The sequence below is a fragment of the Metarhizium robertsii genome, assembly GCF_000187425.2.
Source record: "Metarhizium robertsii ARSEF 23 chromosome Unknown MAA_Scf_2, whole genome shotgun sequence".
NCBI classification, from domain to species: Eukaryota; Fungi; Ascomycota; class Sordariomycetes; order Hypocreales; family Clavicipitaceae; genus Metarhizium; species Metarhizium robertsii.
The window spans coordinates 2,378,845-2,399,381 of NW_011942160.1; the positions used below are offsets into that span (position 1 = coordinate 2,378,845).

Sequence of the window (20,537 nt, forward strand, 5' to 3'; positions counted from 1 at the left end):
CGAGCGTCACGACCAAGAGGCCGTACTGGCCTGTCCACTTATGCCACTATTAGTCGGACTTTCTTCAGGGGCCAACACGACAGCAATTGTACGCTAGATTGCCTTCTCGATATTGATTACAAGCAGAAAGTCGTTGAATACCTCATACCACAGTTATGGCGACATCCGAGGGCCTGGGGCCCCCTCCAGAGATAGGCAAGACAGACCCCGGGGCACATCAACTATGTATGCATTCTGCACCTCTATGACTGCCAACGTATGCAGTATTATGCTAACTGCCATGCAGCTGAGCCAGAGTCTTCAGATTCAGACGATCAGTTCACAGATGCTCAGTCTGGGACCGCAACACCACATGCAACTTCTCCGATGCCTAAACCACGAGCTGAGAATGCCGATTCAAGCTGCTCTCCCGCCAAAATTCCAGCCGCAGAGAGAAAAGAGAAAGGGGAAGCCGATGCACAATCAGAAGAAATTGCCCAGCAAGATGATCCTAAGACCGAAATACAGACCGAGATATCTAAACAGGAAGTGCCTGTTACCATGTTGGCGCCAGTTGACTCGGCTGATGCCCCGGAGCGCTTTTCAAGTACCGATGCCAAGCCAGACGTTGTATTAGAGATAGCAGCGGATGATGAACATGCTGAGCATGGAGGCGATGAGAACGCGGACGAAGAGGAGGGGGATGGCTTCGGGGACGATTTTGATGACTTTGAAGAAGGAAGACAAGATAATGATTTTGATGATTTCGAGGACGGCTTTCAACAGCCACAAGCAACAGCAGCGGCTACACAAGCTCCGCCCACAGTTCAGCCATCCACACTACCATTTGTAAGAATAACACCTTTCCACCCGTGATCAACCGCCTTCTAACAACATCATCATGCAGTCGATACCCGATTTCGACGGATTAGGGCCGGATGAAGTAATGTCGACAGCCGAGCCATGCTTGGACAGCCTGTTTCCCCCGCAAGAGCTAGTCTTCCCTCCTCCGCAGACACTCCCTCAAGAGTCATCCATATTCCTCACTCCAAGATCGGCCTCACTCTGGTCTCAGCTGGTCGCTCCTCCCCCTCTTGCGCCACCTGACTGGATTCGGTCTCGCACCCGCCGTCTCTTCCTCGTCTCACTAGGTGTGCCCGTAGACTTGGATGAAATTCTTCCAGCATCCAAGCAGAAGAAGCTGGTTCTTCCTTCTCTCAAGATACGGGCCTCGTCACCTAGGAGGTCGAGCGATTCAAGGTCCGCATCCAGGCTACAACAGAGCGAGGGAAATGCTTCGTCAACCTCAGTAGATACGCAGGGCAAGCCCAGGGGCTCCAAAAAGAGGAAAGGACCACCTCCCCAGCCTGAGCTGGATTTGGTTGCCGCCCGATACCTCTGCATGACCACGGACGAGGCGCTGGATGGCATGACGAATGAAGAATTGAAGGCGCATGTTTCTAAACTAGAAGCCATGGAGGGAACAGCCAACGAAATTCTGGAATATTGGAAGAAACGAACAGACGAGAAGATAGGCGATAGGGAAGCGTTTGAAGGAGTGATAGAAAACTTGGTCAAGCATGCACGGAAAGTGAGGAAATAATAATACAAGAGAGGACAAACAAATCATGTCCAATTTTTTTCTCAAGTTCGATTTTGATCTAGCTGTTTTGTGAACGTCCTCGTCTTATACGAATGTTGCATATAAGGATTTCGGACCCCATGATGCACCCTACAGCGTACAGTCCACATTTGGTTTATGAGCAACATGGGGCTACTGCTCCAGCAGACGTCAGGAATACGCCATGCGCTACTGCTGCCACTGTTAACTCATCTGCGCCATCATCCTCTTATGAGTTCCCAGCAAACCATTTTATACCCAGCCCCCATTTTGCGCCCAGCCTTCTCTGGTATAACAACAACCCGGGGATACAGGCGTCCGATGCGCTTGTCACCGTAAACACTTTTTTAGCAACCGACTTCTGTGGCATAATACGCTCCTCATCCCGTCATGATCGTACGTCTGTAAATTAGGAGGTGCTAGGCTCCAGAGTGACACCACTATTGAACGAGTGTTAGATTCTCTCCATGTCTTTAAAGAGCAAAGGTAGCAATATGAGAATGAAGCAAGACTTACGCAGTAATGGTAGCCCATCCAATCAGACGCCAGTGCTTTTCGATACGCCGGCTGAGTGCCACCTTTTCGCCAATGTTGGTGCAAGCAGGGCTCACAAGAACAAGCTTGGCAGCATCGTTCTTGATGGCAGCGACCTTGGCACCGGTGGAGGTGGAGCCGATGTTGACCATGATGAACTCGTTTTGAGCGAGTTTGGCGACCTTGGCCTGCTTGCCGTCGGCGGTCCGAACACCGAGCAGACGACGGAGCAGGTAGAAGTTGACCTCGATTTCACTGTAGATCTCGGGGAGTCTGCCCTTGAGACCGAGGACGAAACCGACGAGACGATCAGCTCGGCAGAGGGTAGGGTCGATGCGGGTACCGACACCAATAAGACCGCCGGGAACGGCGTACTTGAGGTCGTTGGCCTCGGAGTTGAGCGAGACGACGCGAGAGAAGATGGGCGTGCACTTGAGGGCACCACCATCGTCACGGGAGACGATACCCGGTCGAATTTCAATCTCGTCGCCCAGCTTGACGACGCCGTGCAGGATGGACCCACCGGCGACACCACCCTTGAGGTCGTCAATCTCAGCACCAGGCTTGTTGACATCAAATGATCGAATGACAATCATGTGGGGATCCATGGTGAAGTCTCTGGGAGGGACGGGGATGGTGTTGACGATGGCCTCGTTGACAGCATCGATGTTGAACTTGAGCTGGGCGGAGATGGGGATGACGGGTGACTTGCCAGCCACAGTTCCTCGGATAAATTTGAGGATAGATTCATATTGCTGCTGGGCGGCTTCTTCTCTCATCAGATCGACCTTGTTTTGCAGAATAATGATTTTGTCGAGTTTCATAATCTCAATGGCAGCCAAATGCTCCGAAGTTTGTGGCTGAGGGCACGATTCGTTGCCAGCAATCAAAAGAAGGGCAGCGTCCATGACGGCAGCGCCTGACAACATAGTGCTCATGAGAATATCGTGGCCAGGGCAGTCAACGAATCTGGTTGATGAGAAAATGCTTGATTAGCCTCACTATAATCTCCGGGTCACTGAGATGAGGGATACAAAAGGAGGGAAGCACATACGAGACGTGTCTCAATAATCTGTAGGTACCACTGCATCCGTCGCGCTCGCAAGGAGGATCGACCTCCTTCTCGCTCTTGTAGCTTCGATAGCATCCTGGCCGAGGGCACTCGGAGTTGTCACACTTGTAAATCTTGGCGTTGGCGTAGCCCAGCTTGATGGTAATATTTCTGATCAGTTCGTTCTTGAAGCGGACAGTCTGGACACCAGAGATGGCCTTGACCACGGTAGACTTTCCGTGGGCGACGTGACCGATGGTACCAATGTTGATGGTGGCTTGGCGTGCAATAATTTCGGGAGTCAGAGGCGTGAGGCTGGATACATCGAGGTCTTTGGGATCGGTTTGCGGCGGCAGCGGGGGTCTCTGCACAACAGGCTCGGGAGCGAGGACGGCGGCGGACTTCTTGAGCGCAGACTTGCGAGGCTTCTCATCCAAGCCATCGCCAACCTCGTTGTGCTGGTCGATGGAGTCGCCAGAGTCAGACTCGGAGTCAATGTCGTCGTACTTGGGGTCCCCGTTCGACATGGCGGGCAGGGTTTTGGCGGGGCAGAAATAAATCGTCGCTTTTGCAGGTTTCCTTGCGGTTTGGAATTCGGTCTCGGCCACACGGTACAGGAGTGTTGGTGGATATAGAGTCGCTGGATTCGAAAAAATGGGGCTTCACTGGATGCCTCGACAAGTTTCACGCAGAAGAATCGCCGCTTTTCGTTGCTGCGCGAAGCTCACAAAATCTTGGGGTTTTAGCCTTGAAGCAGTCAAAATTCCTCGTGTGCAGTCATTGCGAGAGAGATGACTCTACGCTAGTCCCTTTAGGGCCTGATATGCTGATAACGACCCAATGCCCCTCCCCGGTTGAAAGTCGGTTGCTTGCCCCTCTGACCTCGGGCGCGGGCAGTTTTCACGAGTAAGTCTTAATGTTGCCACAACCATTCTGCTATCGCGGGAAAGACGAGGCGAAACTGTGCCTGATCCTGATTGCTGAAGCTTTGGACCACGGAGGTACTGCCTTCCGCATTATTCATCCGTGTATTCATCCGTGTATAGAGTGCTCGATAGAGTAGCTCGGCCACTGGGTCGGGCTGTCAAAGACTTGTCTTTGTTGCTCGTCATTCATGGCATCAGCTGTGTTGATTTAATTACTACGGGGGAAAACATGCGTTATCCTTAACAGTATACCTCCAGTGGTATAGAGTCTGTCCAGGTTTTTTACAACTCCGAGTAACCACCCCAGTTGCACTCCCAACCTTCTAAGCAGCATCATAATTCACGGAACCCCTGAAAAGGCACTTCAAACCCACCAAGTCCCAAAGTTCCGTCCCTTGAGATGCAAGTGATGCTACAAATGCAAAATCTTGTCCTCCATTGTACATCGTAAAGTTCAGATCTTGCCTACGTTGACCAGTGACCATCGGACACCTCTTACCCCAGTTCGTGACTGTGTATTCTGCAGTGGTCGTACTCACATTATCTCAGTGTGAATTTTTTAAGCAGAGTATTATGACCGAAAAATCTTCTGTTAACGGACTGGCCCAAGTTTTAGAACTGGAGAGGGTGGCGAGAGGATGTAAATAAGACTTGCGACCTGCAGCCTCGAGGTGGGAAAGTAATCCAGTTTAGCTTGCGGACCGGCACTATGTTGACTTTCCAAATAGTTTACAAGTTTTTCAACATGATGTTACAATTAAGCCTGCTGTGATGCAGTGGGAGAAGGCCACGGGCGGGGATTCTGAGACCCTCGGGCTCTAGGTCAACAATCAACAGCAGACAGAGATCAGCAAATTATTAAAGTCAGTATCTATCCTAGAGCCTCGGACTGTTATTCGGACACGAGAAATCAGATTTTCTAAATACTTGGTGAAATTGGAGCCCTGATATAAGGTATTTTCTTACAACGTGGTAGCCATGCTACTCGGAACGGCGGAATAGCCCTTTGGCAGATGGGGGTCTTGTTTCCTTTGTAAACCACAACTAAGCCAGATAGACGGAGGAGTCTGAGAAGCGAGGGGAGAGTAACTTTTTGTAGGAAACCTTATGGCAACATAGTACATGTTGTTGCTAATCATTGCAGACGTAGGACTTGTTTTGGATATGCGAGCCACAACCATGGCAAAAAGTAAGACTCATTGTCACACAATGGGATGACAAATATGATGTCGACTCCACTGATGCTGGAATAACAAACCATATCAGATCCGGAGCTCTCCGCATAAGGATGCACAGCATGCAGACAGAATATGGTACCTGGCAGAACTACATCAGTTCCATTCACGTGAGAGCCACGCCGTCAGTTTTGAGAAACAGCGACAGGTAGGCACGTTGAAGCCGACGTTCCGTTGACCAATGATACAGAGATGACATGCCAAATCAAGAAGAATCACTGCGAACGCTGGTGCTGCATCTGACTGAGGCCCGGGCGGCAAGATCCAAGCCGGTGGGCAAAATAGTAAATGTTAGTGAGGATATGTGAGGCTGGTCTGGTTCTTTCGGCGGTTTTGCGACGGGAGGATCAGACATGCAGCGGACGAACATCTTGCAACAACATGCATGGGGGCCAAAGGTCGATGATATTGACGGAATGGGTCTGTGAGACTGTTCCTTGGCCATCCGTGGTCTGTACTCGGCGCTCGGCAGCGTCTCAGCCAACTTGGTCGGAATATATTGGCTTATGCACAATACTCCGTAGTCCAGTATGCCATTGCATCCTTGAGCTACTCCGTAAACATATTTTAGTATCCTGTAGTACAACGGGCGCCTGCAAGGGTCAACTGGTACCTTGGTCGTCGAGACAAATACTTTCTGGACTCGCACTGTCGAACAAGAAGCACCAGCAGGCAGATGGATTGAAAAATAGAGCGAGTGCGACGAAGAACTGGTGGCCATGGTTGGCCATGCCATCCATGCAAGGTCCATGTCGGAAGCGACAGGTTGGCGACCTCGTGTGGAATCAGGTCCATTTGCAGCGAATCCTGACGCGCGCATTGCCGCCCAGGTCCTGCAAGCTCGAGCACGGTGGGCGGCATCGAGCCAGCTTGTCACGCCAGACAGCCATCTGGTTGGCTGAATGGAGGTGAAGATGCACAAAGCTCCCCTGTGGTCCACAAAGCGGCCGCTTTCCACGGCCTAGTCCAGAGCTAGAGGCAGCCAATCACGACGTCGATGCACCGACATGGTCAACCGCAACGTCTTGGCTCTTGCTTGAAGTTGCACTCATGTCTTCATCCCCCAGAGCAGCACCATCAATTGATGCAGCCATGTCGGATCGGAGGCCAGCCTCGTCAAGAGCTCAAGCGTCGAGGGCTCAATGGTCCTGGGACAGCCGCCAGATGGCCTGCAAATAACCTAGCCGCCAGCAACCATGTCGCAGGTCCGAGGTTGGACCAACCACGTCGTCGTCCGCCATGTCGACCGTCTTCACATCCCACCACTTCAACACCGCGAGCCGGCTGTCCCATGCAGCATGCTGGTCAAAGCTTGTCCATCCTGCCAAGGTGGAATGTGAGCACTTTGTCTCCTGCCAGTCGACGCAGTAGTTGGTGATGGAATTGCATGCCGTCCCGCTGGCCCCCTCCTTGGATGCTCCGTATCCAGACTCCAGACCAATGCGGGAACACAAACACCATGTTATTTCAGACGACTTACAAATGAGAACTTGGCCCCCTCTCGCCATCAGCATACACGAGTTTGTTTTGTTTCTGTTTTTTCTTCTCTAGAAATCTTCAATTTGCCTGTCATCACAGCTGGCTTCTGTCGCTGGTTCTGCAAAGATCTATAGTGTAAGTCGTGTCTCTTGTTGTCTCATCTCCGCACATGTCGATTCTCTTCTCCATCAGCACCATCGAAAGTCTAAGATGCGCCAACTACTGCCCAAGAAGAAAGCAACTACGACACTGTTTGACGCCACTTCCGTTTGGTCAGGTATCGGCGTCTATCAAATCAAGCCATCTACCTAGTCCGACCAATGCGTCTGCCTATCACATCCCGTATTCTCTATCCGCCAACTTTCATGCATGATAGTCTGATTCACACCTCACTTGTTCCTTGTCTCCACCCGTCGTACTTGGCCGGCATCTGTGGCACATGGAACGGACTATTATTGAATGGACCAGGTTGTACTCTGGGCCTCTAGCCGCCGCTCTCAAAAGCGATGTGCTCCCTCACCGGCACCATGCCGCTGGCCCTCTTCTGTTCCTCGTTAGCTGGTCTCTCCGTCCTTTTCAACCTTTTATCACTCGTGATTGCTTCTCGTTCTTTATCTGGGCTCTGCTTGCAGCTGGTTTGGAAGCTCTGTCCACTTTATATACATCAATTTCATACGAAGGCATTTGTGCTGTCCTTTCGGCCTCACACTGGCCCATCGTTTTTACCCTCCATCCATATACAATAAGACTGCACAATGGCCGGAAAAGGTCCGTCGTCTAGTGATGTGGCTGTTCAATTAATACATCCCGAGAAACTCGACTGACATGGTTGTGATGTACAGGCTCTGACGGGAAGAAGCGGCCAGTCGCGTTGAATCTGACCCCCAAGCGGTCAAACTCTTCAAATTCCTCATCTACAAATAACTCACTCAAGATTCCCCGAACGCCTCGCTTTGCTGAAGCAACTTCTGTACACTCGCCTGTCGATATGAAGAAGTCGCCCTTTGCCGACCCCGATCAGCCTACCGAGGGCACCTCACAACCTGGCGATGTTGGCTTTGGCTATATCGGCAACGACCATGATTCCGCGGCAGGTCCCAAATCTCCGCTCAAAAGCGCCATGAAGGTGCCAGGAACTCCCGCCAGACAACTCTCAAACCCCCTCAGTCCGACCTTTCGAGAGGAGGAAATGCTCGAAAAGCGGGAGGCATCTACTGACAAGGAGCAAGTCAAGGACATTGTAAGTTCATGCTGGCAATCTGTTTTTTGTTGCCATCAAGCCTCTAACACCAGCTACAGAAAATCAAGACTCGTGTTCGTATGGCCAAGTTTGCTCTCCGAGGTGTCAACTTCAGCTGTTCCTTGATCATCCTGTCCATGCTGTCGGCCTCTTTTGCCATCTTCAACTCTACAAAGTCTCTGGCTGCTGCCAGCAAGTTTACGCCATGGGCCCCCAACACTCAGCAGACAGCCTGGCCACAAAAGCTGACTCTTGCCATGGCATGTGTCTCGCTATTCGCCTGTATCCTCGTCTTCTTCGCATACTGCCGAGGAGGCCACAGGCGAGCGACCAAGGTCAACACGTACTACACCATGTTTGCAATTGGCTGGGTGAGTTTCCAAATCTTGCACACCTGAACCACGCCAACTATCTCAAATCGTCTTTGCTAACAGCGTCTATTTCAGTTCATTCTAAGTATGCTTCTGTGGGTGGTCACAGCCGTCATCTTCCAGCACAGCAAGAACAACAGCAACAATAAAGACATGTGGGGGTGGGCTTGCACCAACAACCAGCGCGCGGAAATTTATCACGAAAAAGTAGACTATGCACTCGTCTGCCGCCTGCAAAACTGGACCCTCATCTGCATCATCATCGAAGTAGTCGTCGAGGTCATCAGCATCGCGCTCTACAGCATCGTCTTCTACCGATTCTACTCCAAACGCCGTCTCATGAAGTCGATGGACATGAGAGACCGCGCCCGTTCCGACCTGTACCTCGCCCAGCTGCGAACCCAGTCTGCCCCCAACACTCCCGGCTTCGGGCCCAAGTCCCCTGCTCTCAGCAGCTACGCCATGTCTCCTCGCCACCCGCCTGCTGCGTACCGAAACCTCTCTGACATTGACGAGACGAGCCCTTTCACTCCTGGAGGCAAGGTCGTCGTGCCCCAATCCCAGTTCGGCACTCCCAGTCCGGACTTCAAGCTGCAGCCTCCTCCGACAAAGGCGCCCTCTGCCACTCCCAAAACCGTCCAGGCTGCATTTGGACCTCCCGCGACAAGAACACCTTCACCGCCTGTCCAGCCTCAGCACGCACCAGCTCCAGCCGACGAGCCTACGTACGAAGCTGTTCCTATTCCTGGCGCGTACGTAGGCCAGGCCGTGAAGAGCCCCCCTCCTGGCCAAACGACCTTTGGGGTTGCTAGATGAACTAATGACGAGTGGATATAATGCAGTACATGGGTTATGTAAAAACGGTGGTTGTCGAATGTCATATCGACTGTTGAATCTGCGTTTTTTGGGACGATTAGTTTTCCTTTGTCTGGGTTATACCATTCTAGGCGTTACTGGGAGCGGGCCTCATACGTGTCATGTTGTGAGCATGGAATTTGAGAGTAAGGGGATACATGGCCATAATTTTTCCATTGTAAAGTCAGTCATGTCTACTATTTTGGTGTCTGTTGCGTGATTATGCTGCCATATCTTTGTCATCCTTCATCTTCCCTAGGAGTCAGAAGAGGGGCTTGTTCTTCATCTATACAAGGCGCGCAATGTAGGCAAATCAAGCCATCTACATACGCCGTCGGTTCTTCACCAAAGAACCATGTTTCAGAAAGCAAAACATGTGCGAAACTCAGCATGGTGGGTTCGTCGTGAACCGTGGCTCCACTGAGGATGGAGACATGTCCCTGTCCCATGGGGAACTTCCCCTGCTTGGCACGTTTATGCACCGGAGCATTGGGCCGGACGGCAGTAGGGATATTATCATGACGGGATATTTCAACGACTTTGTTTATACATTCGTTATATTACCTGCCGGGCATCCATTGCAACCGTTCACGTCGAGCAATTAAGAACCAAACGAGGCACGTCTTCGTAGAAACAAGTATTCGTCATGAACAGCGACTCCTAGATACAGACACCAAAGGTGACAAAACAAGGTAAAGAAAGAAGAAACTATTGCATTACTTTTTGATAAGCCCACCCACACCTTCAATTTACTATTAAGGTGCAAAGGACATTCTCGGAGCCTTCGTCACGCAGCCATTCCATTCTTTTCCTCCTCACAAAGTCACCATACGAGGTGGGTGCCTCCCCCCCTTCACCCAGTTCATGGTTCGTGGGATATAGGCGCAAGGGAGGGAGGCGGTTTTCCGTCCTCGAAATGTCAACTCTAGAAAACGCAAATCTATCAGGAGAGCAGCAACAAAGGAGACAACCTAGTTTAATAACACTTTCTTTTCCCCCTTTCCCTCCCCAAAGATGCCAAACTGCCGTTAACTGCTAGCGGGCAGAAGGGGGCCACTGAATGACGGAGCAGCCCGAGAAGTGTCAAGACTGAGAGGATAATTTGAGAGAGAAATAACGCTTGGTCTTGCTGAGTAAAACCACACAACGTTTAGATGAGGTCAGCAACGTTCATGGGCATTTCCTCAATCTGGGTGCTGTAGAACTGCTCAATCTCACGCATCATGCGGACATCCTCAGCAGTGACAAAGTTGATGGCGACACCCTTTCGGCCGAATCGACCACCACGACCGATACGGTGGATGTAGTTCTCACGGTTGGCAGGGAGGTCGTAGTTGATGACCAAGGAGACCTGCTGGACATCGATACCACGGGCCAGCAAGTCAGTGGCGATCAAGACACGGGAAGAACCGGATCGGAACTCCTTCATAATCAGGTCACGCTGTGCCTGGTCCATGTCACCGTGCATGGCAGAGACGGTAAAGTCACGGGCAGTGAGCTTCTCGGTGAGCCAGTCGACCTTTCTGCGGGTGTTACAGAAAATGACGGCCTGGGTAATGGTGACAGTCTCGTACAGGTCGGAGAGGGTGTCGAGTTTCCACTCCTCCTTCTCCACGGCAATGTAGAACTGCTTGATACCTTCCAGGGTAAGCTCGTCCTTCTTGACCAGAATACGGACAGGGTCGCGCATGAATCGGGTGGTGACCTCGAGCACGTCCTGGGGCATGGTGGCAGACAGGAGGACAACCTGGGTAGATTGGGGCAGCAGCTGGAAGATGTCGTAAATCTGGTCGGTGAAACCACGAGACAACATTTCGTCAGCCTCGTCAAGGACGAACATCTTCATGGCGTCAGTCTTGAGGAAGCGGCGCTGGATCATGTCGTGGACACGGCCGGGGGTACCGACGACGACCTGAGGGCCATCCTGGAGGGCCTTCATGTCGTCGCGGACGCTGGTACCACCAATGCAAGCGTGACACTCAACGTTCATGAAGTCGCCAATAGCGACGACAACCTTCTGAATCTGCTGAGCCAGCTCACGGGTGGGGGCCAGGATCAGGGCCTGGCACTGCTTGACCGTGGGGTCAATCTTCTGGAGAACGGAAATAGAGAAAGTAGCCGTCTTGCCAGTACCAGACTGGGCCTGGGCAATGACATCGTGGCCCTTGATGACGGGCATAATGGCGCGCTGCTGAATAGCAGAAGGTCGCTCGAAACCGTAGGCATAGACTAAGGGATTGGTGTCAATTATTTGAATTATTTTCATCTCTTCAAGTTGAGGCGGCTTTGCGTCTGCATGGTTTACTTTTTTTCCATGACATAGGCAAGGCACCACCCGAAAGGAGAATTTTACTCACCACCTCGTAGAAGCTCAGCCTTGAGGCTCATGTCATCGAAGGAGTCGACGGTCTCATCGTAGTTGGACTCGATCTGTCCTATACTCGAAAAAAAAATTACAATTGATCAGTCTTTTGCGCTAGGAACGTGTTCGCCATTTCGGTGTGGAGCATTTGAGGGCGGGCCTCGATGAAGCGGCATCGTGGGGTCTTTTTTGTCTGCTGGACCGACACGCGGGGGAGAGACTAGGCGCGGAAGTCGCTCTGTCTCTCCTCAATGTGCGAACCCAGACCATGGGTTTCCCCGATGCGACCGTTTCCCGCGGCCGCTTGCGCCCCGGCCAAAACGTATCAATAAAAAACTCACCCTCGGGGACGTCCTCGAGTCCCTTATCGGTAGCCATGATTGCGAGAGGGTTGGCGGAGAATCTAGATCAAGCGCAGCTCGACCTAGACAATGTCAAAGACGCGGGGCGACGAGTGTGAAAAAAAAATCGCAGGCTCCTCACTGGGAAGACTGCGACGGTCGTGAAAGAAAAATTAAATTCGACTAGATTCGTACACCCTCGCAAAAAACACGAGAGCTGACGGGATCTAGGAAATGTCGTGGTATCTCGTTGTGATGTTCCTTGGAGGAAAGGGTTGAGAGAGAAAAAAAATTATCTGCGGAGGGGCGTTGGCTGCTTGTATAATTTTCACCTGAGGGTGTGCGCAGGCCAATCAGGGCCGAGCGAGGGGCTGTGGGCCCACGCTTAGGGTACCTGTTGAGCGTTCCACAGCTGCCAATGCTGCCAAATGTGAGCTGAAGTGGTTTCGCTGGGCCAGATAATGCCAGACATCTGGAGGCCGAGTCCGCCACTGGGCCACTGGCCACTCAAGCCATGTTGCCGTGTCCATTGAAGCCCACTGGACTTGCTCTCCAGATGGCGGCACGCCCCATTCACGCGCGCCTGTGGATATGTATGCAACTTTTCGCGTGGGAATTTTTTTTTTTTTTTCCAGCCCTTGGCCTGCTCCGTGTGGCGGTTTTTTTTTTTTTTGCCCCATCGGATTTAACAATGCTTCTGATATTCATGCGCCAATGAACTATGGATTAGAAGCTGCTATCGATACGATATACGGTGCTTATCTACTCGTAGGTACCTACATACTTAAGTACCTACCTAAGGCACTTCAAGTCGTCGTCTTCAGTCTGGTGCAATGTAATCCAGCCTGATCCATCAGAGGCAAGCAAGCACGTTACCCAATACTCCCCCACGTCGCCTCATTTCCAGTGTTGTGTCACCGAGAAGATACCGACTGTATCCTTGGTCTGCCTCTTTACCGCACCACATAGGCGCACAAAACTTACACGCCAACTCTGTTCCTCTCACATTCCGTCACATCGTCGGGTCGGCTTAGCCTGCCACCCTCCTTATTTCCCCCCTTGTTTCCCGTGGCAGCCTAGCAGTATCTAAACAAATTCAGTTTGAATCTTGCCCTGCATCGTCACCTGTGACTCACCATTTGTCCTGCCGTCGATCCTAGTTCGATTCACTCATTCCGCAAAATTCGGTCGAGCCGAGAAGAGTGGCGCCGGCGCCATCAGTAGTCAGCCGATCTACAGGCTTGCTTGAGTTTGGCCTGGCACTCACATATCTGCCCAAGGGAAGTGTCAAGTCGACGTCTGACATCTGGGGGGGAAAAAAGACAGCAGGTGACGTGGTGTTGCAGGGTTTCGTATCGGCATATCAGCCCTGCTTTCCAACCATGCCATCCGCCGTCTTGCACCACCAAGCCAACGGCATCGTCCGTCGATCACATGAATATGAATCTGCTGAGTCGACATCTTGCGACGACAACGCCGTCACGCACGGTGACTCCATTCCCACACATCCACTTGGAGTAAAGCCGTTAGGCAACCGCTACCTCTCCAACGGATCGAATGCAAAGGCAAACAGTGGCACATGGGGTTTCTTGCCCGATGAGATGCTCATGCTGATCCTGGAGCAGGTGGATGCAAAATCCTTACTGAGTCTCGGCTCGACCTGCAAGTTTTTGTTTGCCTTTTGCCACGCAGATGAGCTTTGGAAAGCCCTGTTTTTGCAGTAAGTTCTGCCTTACATTTCGTGTGTCCCGTTGCAGTGTTGTTACTATCCACGAATGACACATTTCACCGTAGTAGTCTTGGGTCACTAATCTGAGAGCTGGAACCAGGTTATCGGTAGAGGCTGGTCATTCCCTTAGCTGGCTTGGCTCATGGAGGTCAACTTTCTTAGCCTTGTCCAAAGATCAGGAGGCTGTAGTAGACTGCGGAAATGTCTTTTCTGACGTGTTGCACAGGCCATTCGCTTGCAGTAACATTGACTTGTCAAACTTTGTGAAAAACATCCCCAAAGCGAACCAGATTCGCCGGATGGAGAATCTGACATATGAACAATATGCAGAACGATGGACTGAGAAGCCCTTTATTCTCACCAAATGCATTCAGGACTGGCCAGTGTGCTCCAAGTGGACTATAGACGAGCTGCTCAGGGCATACGCCGGCGTTGAGTTTCGTGCGGAAGCAGTCGACTGGACCATGGAGAGATATTGCAACTATATGAGGGACAACAAGGATGAAAGTCCGCTGTATCTTTTCGACCGCAAATTTGCAGAAAAAATGGGCATTACTGTCGGTCACCAAGATGGCACGGCTTACTGGAAGCCAGACTGTTTCGGCCCTGATCTGTTCGAAGTTCTCGGAGACGAACGCCCTGCGCACCGATGGCTGATCATTGGACCAGAGCGAAGTGGCTCAACCTTCCACAAAGACCCCAATGGCACGAGTGCTTGGAATGCAGTCATCCAAGGGTCCAAGTACTGGGTCATGTTCCCTCCGACAGCTCAGGTCCCCGGTGTGTACGTGTCGGAGGACAGCAGCGAGGTCACAAGTCCTCTCAGCATTGCTGAATGGCTCCTGACCTTTCACGAAGAAGCCAGGCGGCTGCCTGAATGCGTCGAGGGCATATGTAGCACGGGCGAGATCCTGCACGTTCCGAGCGGATGGTGGCATCTTGTTGTCAACCTTGAAAACGGGATTGCCTTGACTCAGAACTTTGTTCCTCAGTCCCCCAGCCTTAGCCTCCTGTCCGAAGTATTGCTATTTATGCGAGACAAGGCTGACCAGGTTTCTGGGTTTGAACGCAACGTGGAAAAGCCGTTTGAGTTGTTCAGGGAAAGATTGGGACAGCAGTATCCAGATATTCTGGACAAGGCTCTTGAGCTAGCTGACAGGAAGAGCGGGAAGAAGCGCAAATGGGATACTGCCATTGGCAAGGAAACGGAAGAGGATGGATCTGGAGGAGGCTTCAGCTTTGGGTTCGGAGGTGGGGATGACGATGACGAGATTCCGTAGATGGGAAGCTGACGTCGAACCTGACATGGTGTTTGAACTGAGCAGTGGCCATATAAAGGGAGGGATGGTATCTTGATTGTAATTTATGGCTAAGTACGCACGGCGGCCTTGGTTCGTGCAGTGGTAGATAACTTTTACAGGCGTCCTGGTCCCTTCTGATCTCTTCGGGCACTAACCAAGCGCCAGGTCGAGGTCCAGCGAGGTCCAGCGATGCAAGACAATCTGGTGGTGTCAACTCCAGTGGACCACGGACCATTTTGATTTGATACGGAGCACCAGTCGACGCCTGGCTCATGTTTGAGGTCAATTGGCACAGGCCAAGGGATCGTCTCCACAGCGGGACGAGGCTGCAAAGCCGCCGAGTGGTCGCCTCAGTGGTCGCCTCAGATCAACATTGGGAAGCACTAGTATTACTCCCGAGGAACTCCGTGTGTACTACAAGAAGGTACCGTGTCATGTACATGTCAAGTCAAGTAGCACTTGGCCGGACAAAGGTCCTCCTCAGCTGGACATCGGAGCGAATATTGATGCTGGTTGGAACTAGAAGCCAATGCTTCAACGCTCAATGTTCCTTTGCGCCTCAAAGCCTCCATGTCCACCCCCCTCCTTCAAACCCCCAAACCCCCAGCCAAAGCAGCACTTGAACCAAACCCACTCCGGCCGTCTCGTCATCGCTCGCGGTCCTTTCTTTTACCCATTAACCTCCGATTCCTGCACTGACGCCGGGCGCATTCGGAGTCTGCATGCGCGCAGTTCGACTGCTGTTATTCTCTGTCTCTTGTCCACCGACCTAGCTACCGGGCGCCTTTGACGGCTTATCCGTGACCTATCTGAGCCTTGTGTTGCCGCGGCGCAATGTGAGCTCCCCATCCCGGTACGGAGTAGCTGGATCCCTTACTCGTCACCTCCACCACCACCAACCCCCCCGGTGGCCGACCTCTGGGCATCTTCGATTCTTCACCACCTTGTGCCTTTGTTGTCCTGCGTTGCTTTCCACCCTCTGAAGTGCGGTTCATCTGTCAACTTTTTTTTTCTCCTTCATCTGCAGTGTTTTGGCTTTTTGTCTTGGAGTCTTGCTTTTTTTGTCCCGTAAATCAGTCCGCATTTCGCCACTGGTGCTACATCCATCCCCCCCCCCCCCCCCCTGGGACGCGTCGCTCTTAACCTCGAGGTTGCAGGTCTAACTCAATCTCATCTCGCACACCCCTCTCATACCTGAGTACGAACCCACGAACCACCTTGGTTTTTGCAATTACTGCCTACTAAACTACATGTATTCAAGCTCACGCGCGCTGATCCATCGCTTGATTTCGACTTGGCCACCGACCACACGTCTGCCCTCGATTTGTCGTGCCATACCTGAGTCGTGCCTTCCTTGTTTTGCAAATTCGACTAGTACATCAACGGATCGAATCGCCTCTACCTTTCTTGTCCGAACCGCCCCCTTTCGTAACAAGCCCTCGTCGTAACGTTGTAAGCACGCCCCTTTTTGTCGAAGGAGCCACAATCATCATGGTTTCGGACGAACACTACGATTTGTGCCTGCCCATTCTGCAGGACACGACTTTAGAAGATGAGGACAAGACAGACAAGCTAGAGGAGCTTCTGAAGAAGGAGACCAGCCTGACTGGCTCCTCGTTAGAAAATGTAATTCTCGATGCAATGTGGAGGTTTCGAGAAGGAGGAGGCTCGTCAGCTTCTCCCCCTCCGATACGATCGTCCATCCTGCGACGACCGTCTCCGGCCTCCTGGCGCGGGTCCCCGACGCCATTATCCGGCTCTCCAAGACTTGCCGTGAGCCCTCTCGCTCCGCCAGGCTTCATCCCTTCAACCTTCCAAAGGGCCAAGTCATCTACCGCCTCTCCGTTCTCTTCGCCGCGAGCATCCCCCCGGCTGGCCCTAGCCACACCAGTTATCCCTCACAGTCCAAGCCTGAACGCTTACGAATTCGCCAGCGATGCCAGCCCTGCGACCGAGATTCTCGGCGATTATCAATCTGAGAATGTGGAGTGGCTAGTCAACGACGACGCTGCCAGCACGTCATCATCTGTCGGCACGCCCAGTCTTTTGAATGCCGCCGCCCCGGAGTTTTCATCCATGTCCTCGCAACAGATTGACATGTCTCCCTACGACATGCTCCGATCAATCCTGGGCCAAACCAGAACAGATGAGGAGATCGAGGCTGCGCTGGCCTCACACGGCTACGATTTGAGTGCTACCATTGCGTCCATCATGGAAAGCCAAAGTCAAGACGGAGGGCCCCCTCTGAATAGCCTGGATGAGCCTAAGAGCGTGTTGATCGGGAAGTCGATTTCTTCAGACGGACGACCAGTTACGCCCAATAGTCAATCCAAAGGCAGTGTCATTTGCAAGTTTTACATGTCCACCGGCCAGTGTTTACGAGCCGACTGTCGATTTAGCCACGATCTGAGCAACCATCTCTGCAAGTAAGTATAATCAAGAATATGGCATTTCACAATCTAACTGTATTTGTAGATATTGGATCATGGGCAATTGTCTTGCCGGCGACCTTTGTGTATTTTCTCATGATCCATCAAGATTTATGAACAAGCTTTCTCTGGATGACCCAAGCGGCACGAGCAAGAGTCAGGGCAATATTTCGCTGCAGGATATGGCATCTTTTCCTGCATTGCAGCATGGAGGAGAAAGTTTCAACAATTTTGGCGGTGCGGGTGCCAGCCTCATAGCTGCTGGCTTGAATCCGCCCCAAGGGCCCAGAAGCTACCATGGCGCGGAGAGTCCCCGGTTGCGCTCCCGGCCCGGTAGCCGCCACCAGGTCAAGGATTTTACTACTGCTGCTCCCGCTATTGACGATAATGAGGCGTTCCCGTCCCTTGGCTCTGCTCCGGCGAAACAGGGCAAGAAACACCATGGCAAGCGTGGTGGCCATGGACACCACAAGGAAAATGTTGTCCCAAACTCCCTGGCGGACATTGTCAAGATGTCACCCTCACCCACTCCCGGTTCGCCCAGACTTGAGTCTAGAAGATTAGGTAATGGTAACTCTGGTGCCAACAGGAATGGGGAGAATAGCGCAGCAGCCCAGGCTATCCAAAGCCCGAAACACATTCCTTGGCTGGAAACCGGTGATCGAGTGAACAAGGCGTACCTTAAGGCTCGCCAAGAGGCCATCAAGCACGGTGGCCTCCGCAATAAATTTTTGCAAAGGTATTTATTTTCTAGCAGCATGTGGTCTTGAAAATATGCTTCTAACATTGAAATGCCAGTGCTGCTCAAGCCTGGAACCGAAACGATGCCAGAGCCGCCAAGGCTCTTAGTCTGCGAGGACAAAGTGAAAACGAATTGATGCGAAAAGCACATAGAGAGGCAGCACGAGAGCTTTACGAGCATCGCAATAAGAATATGAGCACCGCAGCCGAGATTTATGTAGACCTTCACGGGCTTCACCCAGAGGAAGCAGTAGAATATTTGGAGAAGATTCTCATGGATAACAGCAAAGAATCGCGGCCTGTCTATGCTATCACTGGCACAGGAAATCACAGTAAAAACGGTAAAGACAAGGTCGGCAGGGCGATCCGCAGCTTTCTCAACGAATGGCGGTATGCATATCGCGAATTCTCTGTACCTGGTGATAGAAACAGCATGGGGGGCATTCTTGGCATTGACGCACGCAGCTGGGATAAGTCCCTGGCGAGGGAGGCAGCGGCGGAGGCGGCGGAGGAGAAAGAAGAGGTTGATATCCTGAGTCAAGGTGTTGAGATTGGCGACGGCAAGGTTAGACTGTTGGTGAGGGACCCTCCAAAGGGCCCCAGTGGCCGACGGTAACGAAGTAGAGCCAAAGCAAGTAAAAGACAAAACTTTACAAAACCATACACATGTGCCCTAGAGATGCTATGGGTTGATGTAGGTTGTTTTACGTGGTTTGTGATGCCCTGGATTTCAAAAGTAAATGAGACGGCTGTAAGTCTATATATAGTAGCAGTAGATTTATGGTCAAAATATTATTATACATTAGATTGGTGCTGACGCTCCTTTTGTTGCTGATCATCAGTATGATGAGGTGGAATGGTGTTGTAGAAGACGGCCAACAGGACACCTGCGACAGCTGGACCAAACCACCATATCCATTGGTCTCAACAGACGAAAGATTAGCCTCTGCAGTCTCAAATGTCAACCAGAAGAGAGAGAGAGAGAAAAAGTACTCACAAGACATGTCCTTCCTCGCAATGGCGGCGGCAAAACACCGCGCAGGGTTCGCCTGGGCGCCTCCGTAGCCGTCGGCAATGCCGCTGCTCGCAAACGAAACGAGTCCCAGCGAAGCACCGACAAGCAAGGGCCCCAGCCGGGGTCCGAAAAGGACGGCCTGTCGGGGGTCCAGGCCCACGCCGTACGAGAGGTACAGGATGACAAAGGAGGCGGCGACCTCGTTGAGGAAGACCTGGCCGGCCGAGGTCACGGAAGGGGTGAAGAAACACCCTCCGCCGTGGATGCTGTCCCCATTGTGTCAGTTTTGAAAAAGGGAAAAAAAAAAGGGCAAAGGGGGAGGGGCCAGTGTACCTGGCTGCTTTGTCTTCCCCCCAGACGCCGGTCAGTATGCCGCCTGCCAGCGATGCGCCGAGCAATTGGCCGCAGATGTACAAGACGCCTACGGTCGCCGGATTAGCCTGGCAATAATACCACACGAGGTAGAAGGGGGGTCCTTGGCCGAACCTCGTGGAAGGGGGCATATCCCCGCCAGAATGGCCGAAAAGGTAATCATGGGGTTGATGTGGCCGCCAGAGGCGGGACTAGTGGCATATATGAAGATGGTGAGGAGGATGGTGTTGAATATGCCGATGTAGCCGCCTATCCGGGGCGTGTTGTAGCTGGCGAGCGTAGAGACGGCGAGGAGGGATACATAGACCAGGCACGAGGTGGCAATGGCTTCGACGACCTTGAGTCCCGGTCTTGCCTTAGCAATGGAGTTTTCAGTCTTCTTTTGGGAGAAAGCAGGGGGGATCTCAGCGTACGGCGGCCTTCCAGATGGCCGGGCTCAGCCAGCCGGCTAGGAAGTAGTCCCTGTCTTTGTACCACGGTGTCTTGCGGCGGACGGTTGGGCGCACGAGCGGCGCAAAGGAGCCGTCAAAGGCGGCGATGGTCATGCCTCTGTTGAGGATGGGCTTGGCTTCTTCAGATACGCGGTCGGGGGTCGGGGGCAGGGAGGGCATCACGCTTTGGAGGGTCGGTGATGACGGGGCGGCGTGTTTTCTCATTTTGTAAGAGGCAATGGCAGGCTTTTTAATGTGTTGTTTTTCTTTTTGTTTTTCTGAGGAAACGGGGGAAGCAGATGTTGTATAAGTCGGGTTTGGAAGGTTAATTAAAGTGGGGTAAGACATGCAGTAATGCTTTAACCTTGGAAATTGTGCAGGAGCTGGGAATCCCGGGGTAGCTACAGAGATACCTAGACCATCTAGTAATTTGGCATACATGGCAAAGTATCTAAGTAACTAGAAGGTGGGAGGGACTCGCAGAAGTGGGGCTTAGTAACGCTGCGTAAGCGCGTGTAAGCATTA

General features: G+C 52.2%; 7 protein-coding genes across 7 annotated transcripts; 4 read left to right on the plus strand and 3 right to left on the minus strand.

Moving 5' to 3' along the window:
* Positions 1 to 155: 155 nt before the first annotated feature.
* Positions 156 to 1,582, plus strand: MAA_05711 (uncharacterized protein; the record flags this gene model as incomplete). Its single annotated transcript, XM_007823709.1, has 3 exons — positions 156 to 225; positions 287 to 828; positions 887 to 1,582. 3 exons carry the CDS (start codon positions 156 to 158, stop codon positions 1,580 to 1,582), a joined length of 1,308 nt encoding a protein of 435 aa, XP_007821900.1.
* Positions 1,583 to 2,009: 427 nt separating this feature from the next.
* On the minus strand, positions 2,010 to 3,712 carry MAA_05710 (eukaryotic translation initiation factor 2 subunit gamma; the record flags this gene model as incomplete). The annotated part of the gene is made up of 3 exons (XM_007823708.1): positions 2,010 to 2,040; positions 2,117 to 3,103; positions 3,189 to 3,712. The coding sequence occupies 3 exons, from the start codon at positions 3,710 to 3,712 to the stop codon at positions 2,010 to 2,012; spliced, it is 1,542 nt and encodes a 513-aa protein (XP_007821899.1).
* Positions 3,713 to 7,580: 3,868 nt separating this feature from the next.
* On the plus strand, positions 7,581 to 9,252 carry MAA_05709 (uncharacterized protein; the record flags this gene model as incomplete). The annotated part of the gene is made up of 4 exons (XM_007823707.2): positions 7,581 to 7,593; positions 7,668 to 8,065; positions 8,125 to 8,436; positions 8,512 to 9,252. The coding sequence occupies 4 exons, from the start codon at positions 7,581 to 7,583 to the stop codon at positions 9,250 to 9,252; spliced, it is 1,464 nt and encodes a 487-aa protein (XP_007821898.2).
* A 1,189-nt stretch (positions 9,253 to 10,441) lies between these two features.
* MAA_05708 (eIF4A-like protein) lies at positions 10,442 to 12,031 on the minus strand (the record flags this gene model as incomplete). The annotated part of the gene is made up of 3 exons (XM_007823706.1): positions 10,442 to 11,520; positions 11,649 to 11,726; positions 11,995 to 12,031. The coding sequence occupies 3 exons, from the start codon at positions 12,029 to 12,031 to the stop codon at positions 10,442 to 10,444; spliced, it is 1,194 nt and encodes a 397-aa protein (XP_007821897.1).
* A 1,345-nt stretch (positions 12,032 to 13,376) lies between these two features.
* MAA_05707 (cyclin F-box/Jumonji domain-containing protein) lies at positions 13,377 to 15,003 on the plus strand (the record flags this gene model as incomplete). The annotated part of the gene is made up of 2 exons (XM_007823705.1): positions 13,377 to 13,714; positions 13,950 to 15,003. 2 exons carry the CDS (start codon positions 13,377 to 13,379, stop codon positions 15,001 to 15,003), a joined length of 1,392 nt encoding a protein of 463 aa, XP_007821896.1.
* A 1,512-nt stretch (positions 15,004 to 16,515) lies between these two features.
* Positions 16,516 to 18,810, plus strand: MAA_05706 (smr domain-containing protein; the record flags this gene model as incomplete). The annotated part of the gene is made up of 3 exons (XM_007823704.1): positions 16,516 to 17,450; positions 17,500 to 18,192; positions 18,252 to 18,810. The coding sequence occupies 3 exons, from the start codon at positions 16,516 to 16,518 to the stop codon at positions 18,808 to 18,810; spliced, it is 2,187 nt and encodes a 728-aa protein (XP_007821895.1).
* Positions 18,811 to 18,924: 114 nt separating this feature from the next.
* On the minus strand, positions 18,925 to 20,237 carry MAA_05705 (Aquaporin-like protein; the record flags this gene model as incomplete). The annotated part of the gene is made up of 4 exons (XM_007823703.1): positions 18,925 to 18,951; positions 19,013 to 19,475; positions 19,635 to 19,918; positions 19,995 to 20,237. 4 exons carry the CDS (start codon positions 20,235 to 20,237, stop codon positions 18,925 to 18,927), a joined length of 1,017 nt encoding a protein of 338 aa, XP_007821894.1.
* Between the last annotated feature and the right edge of the window lie 300 nt (positions 20,238 to 20,537).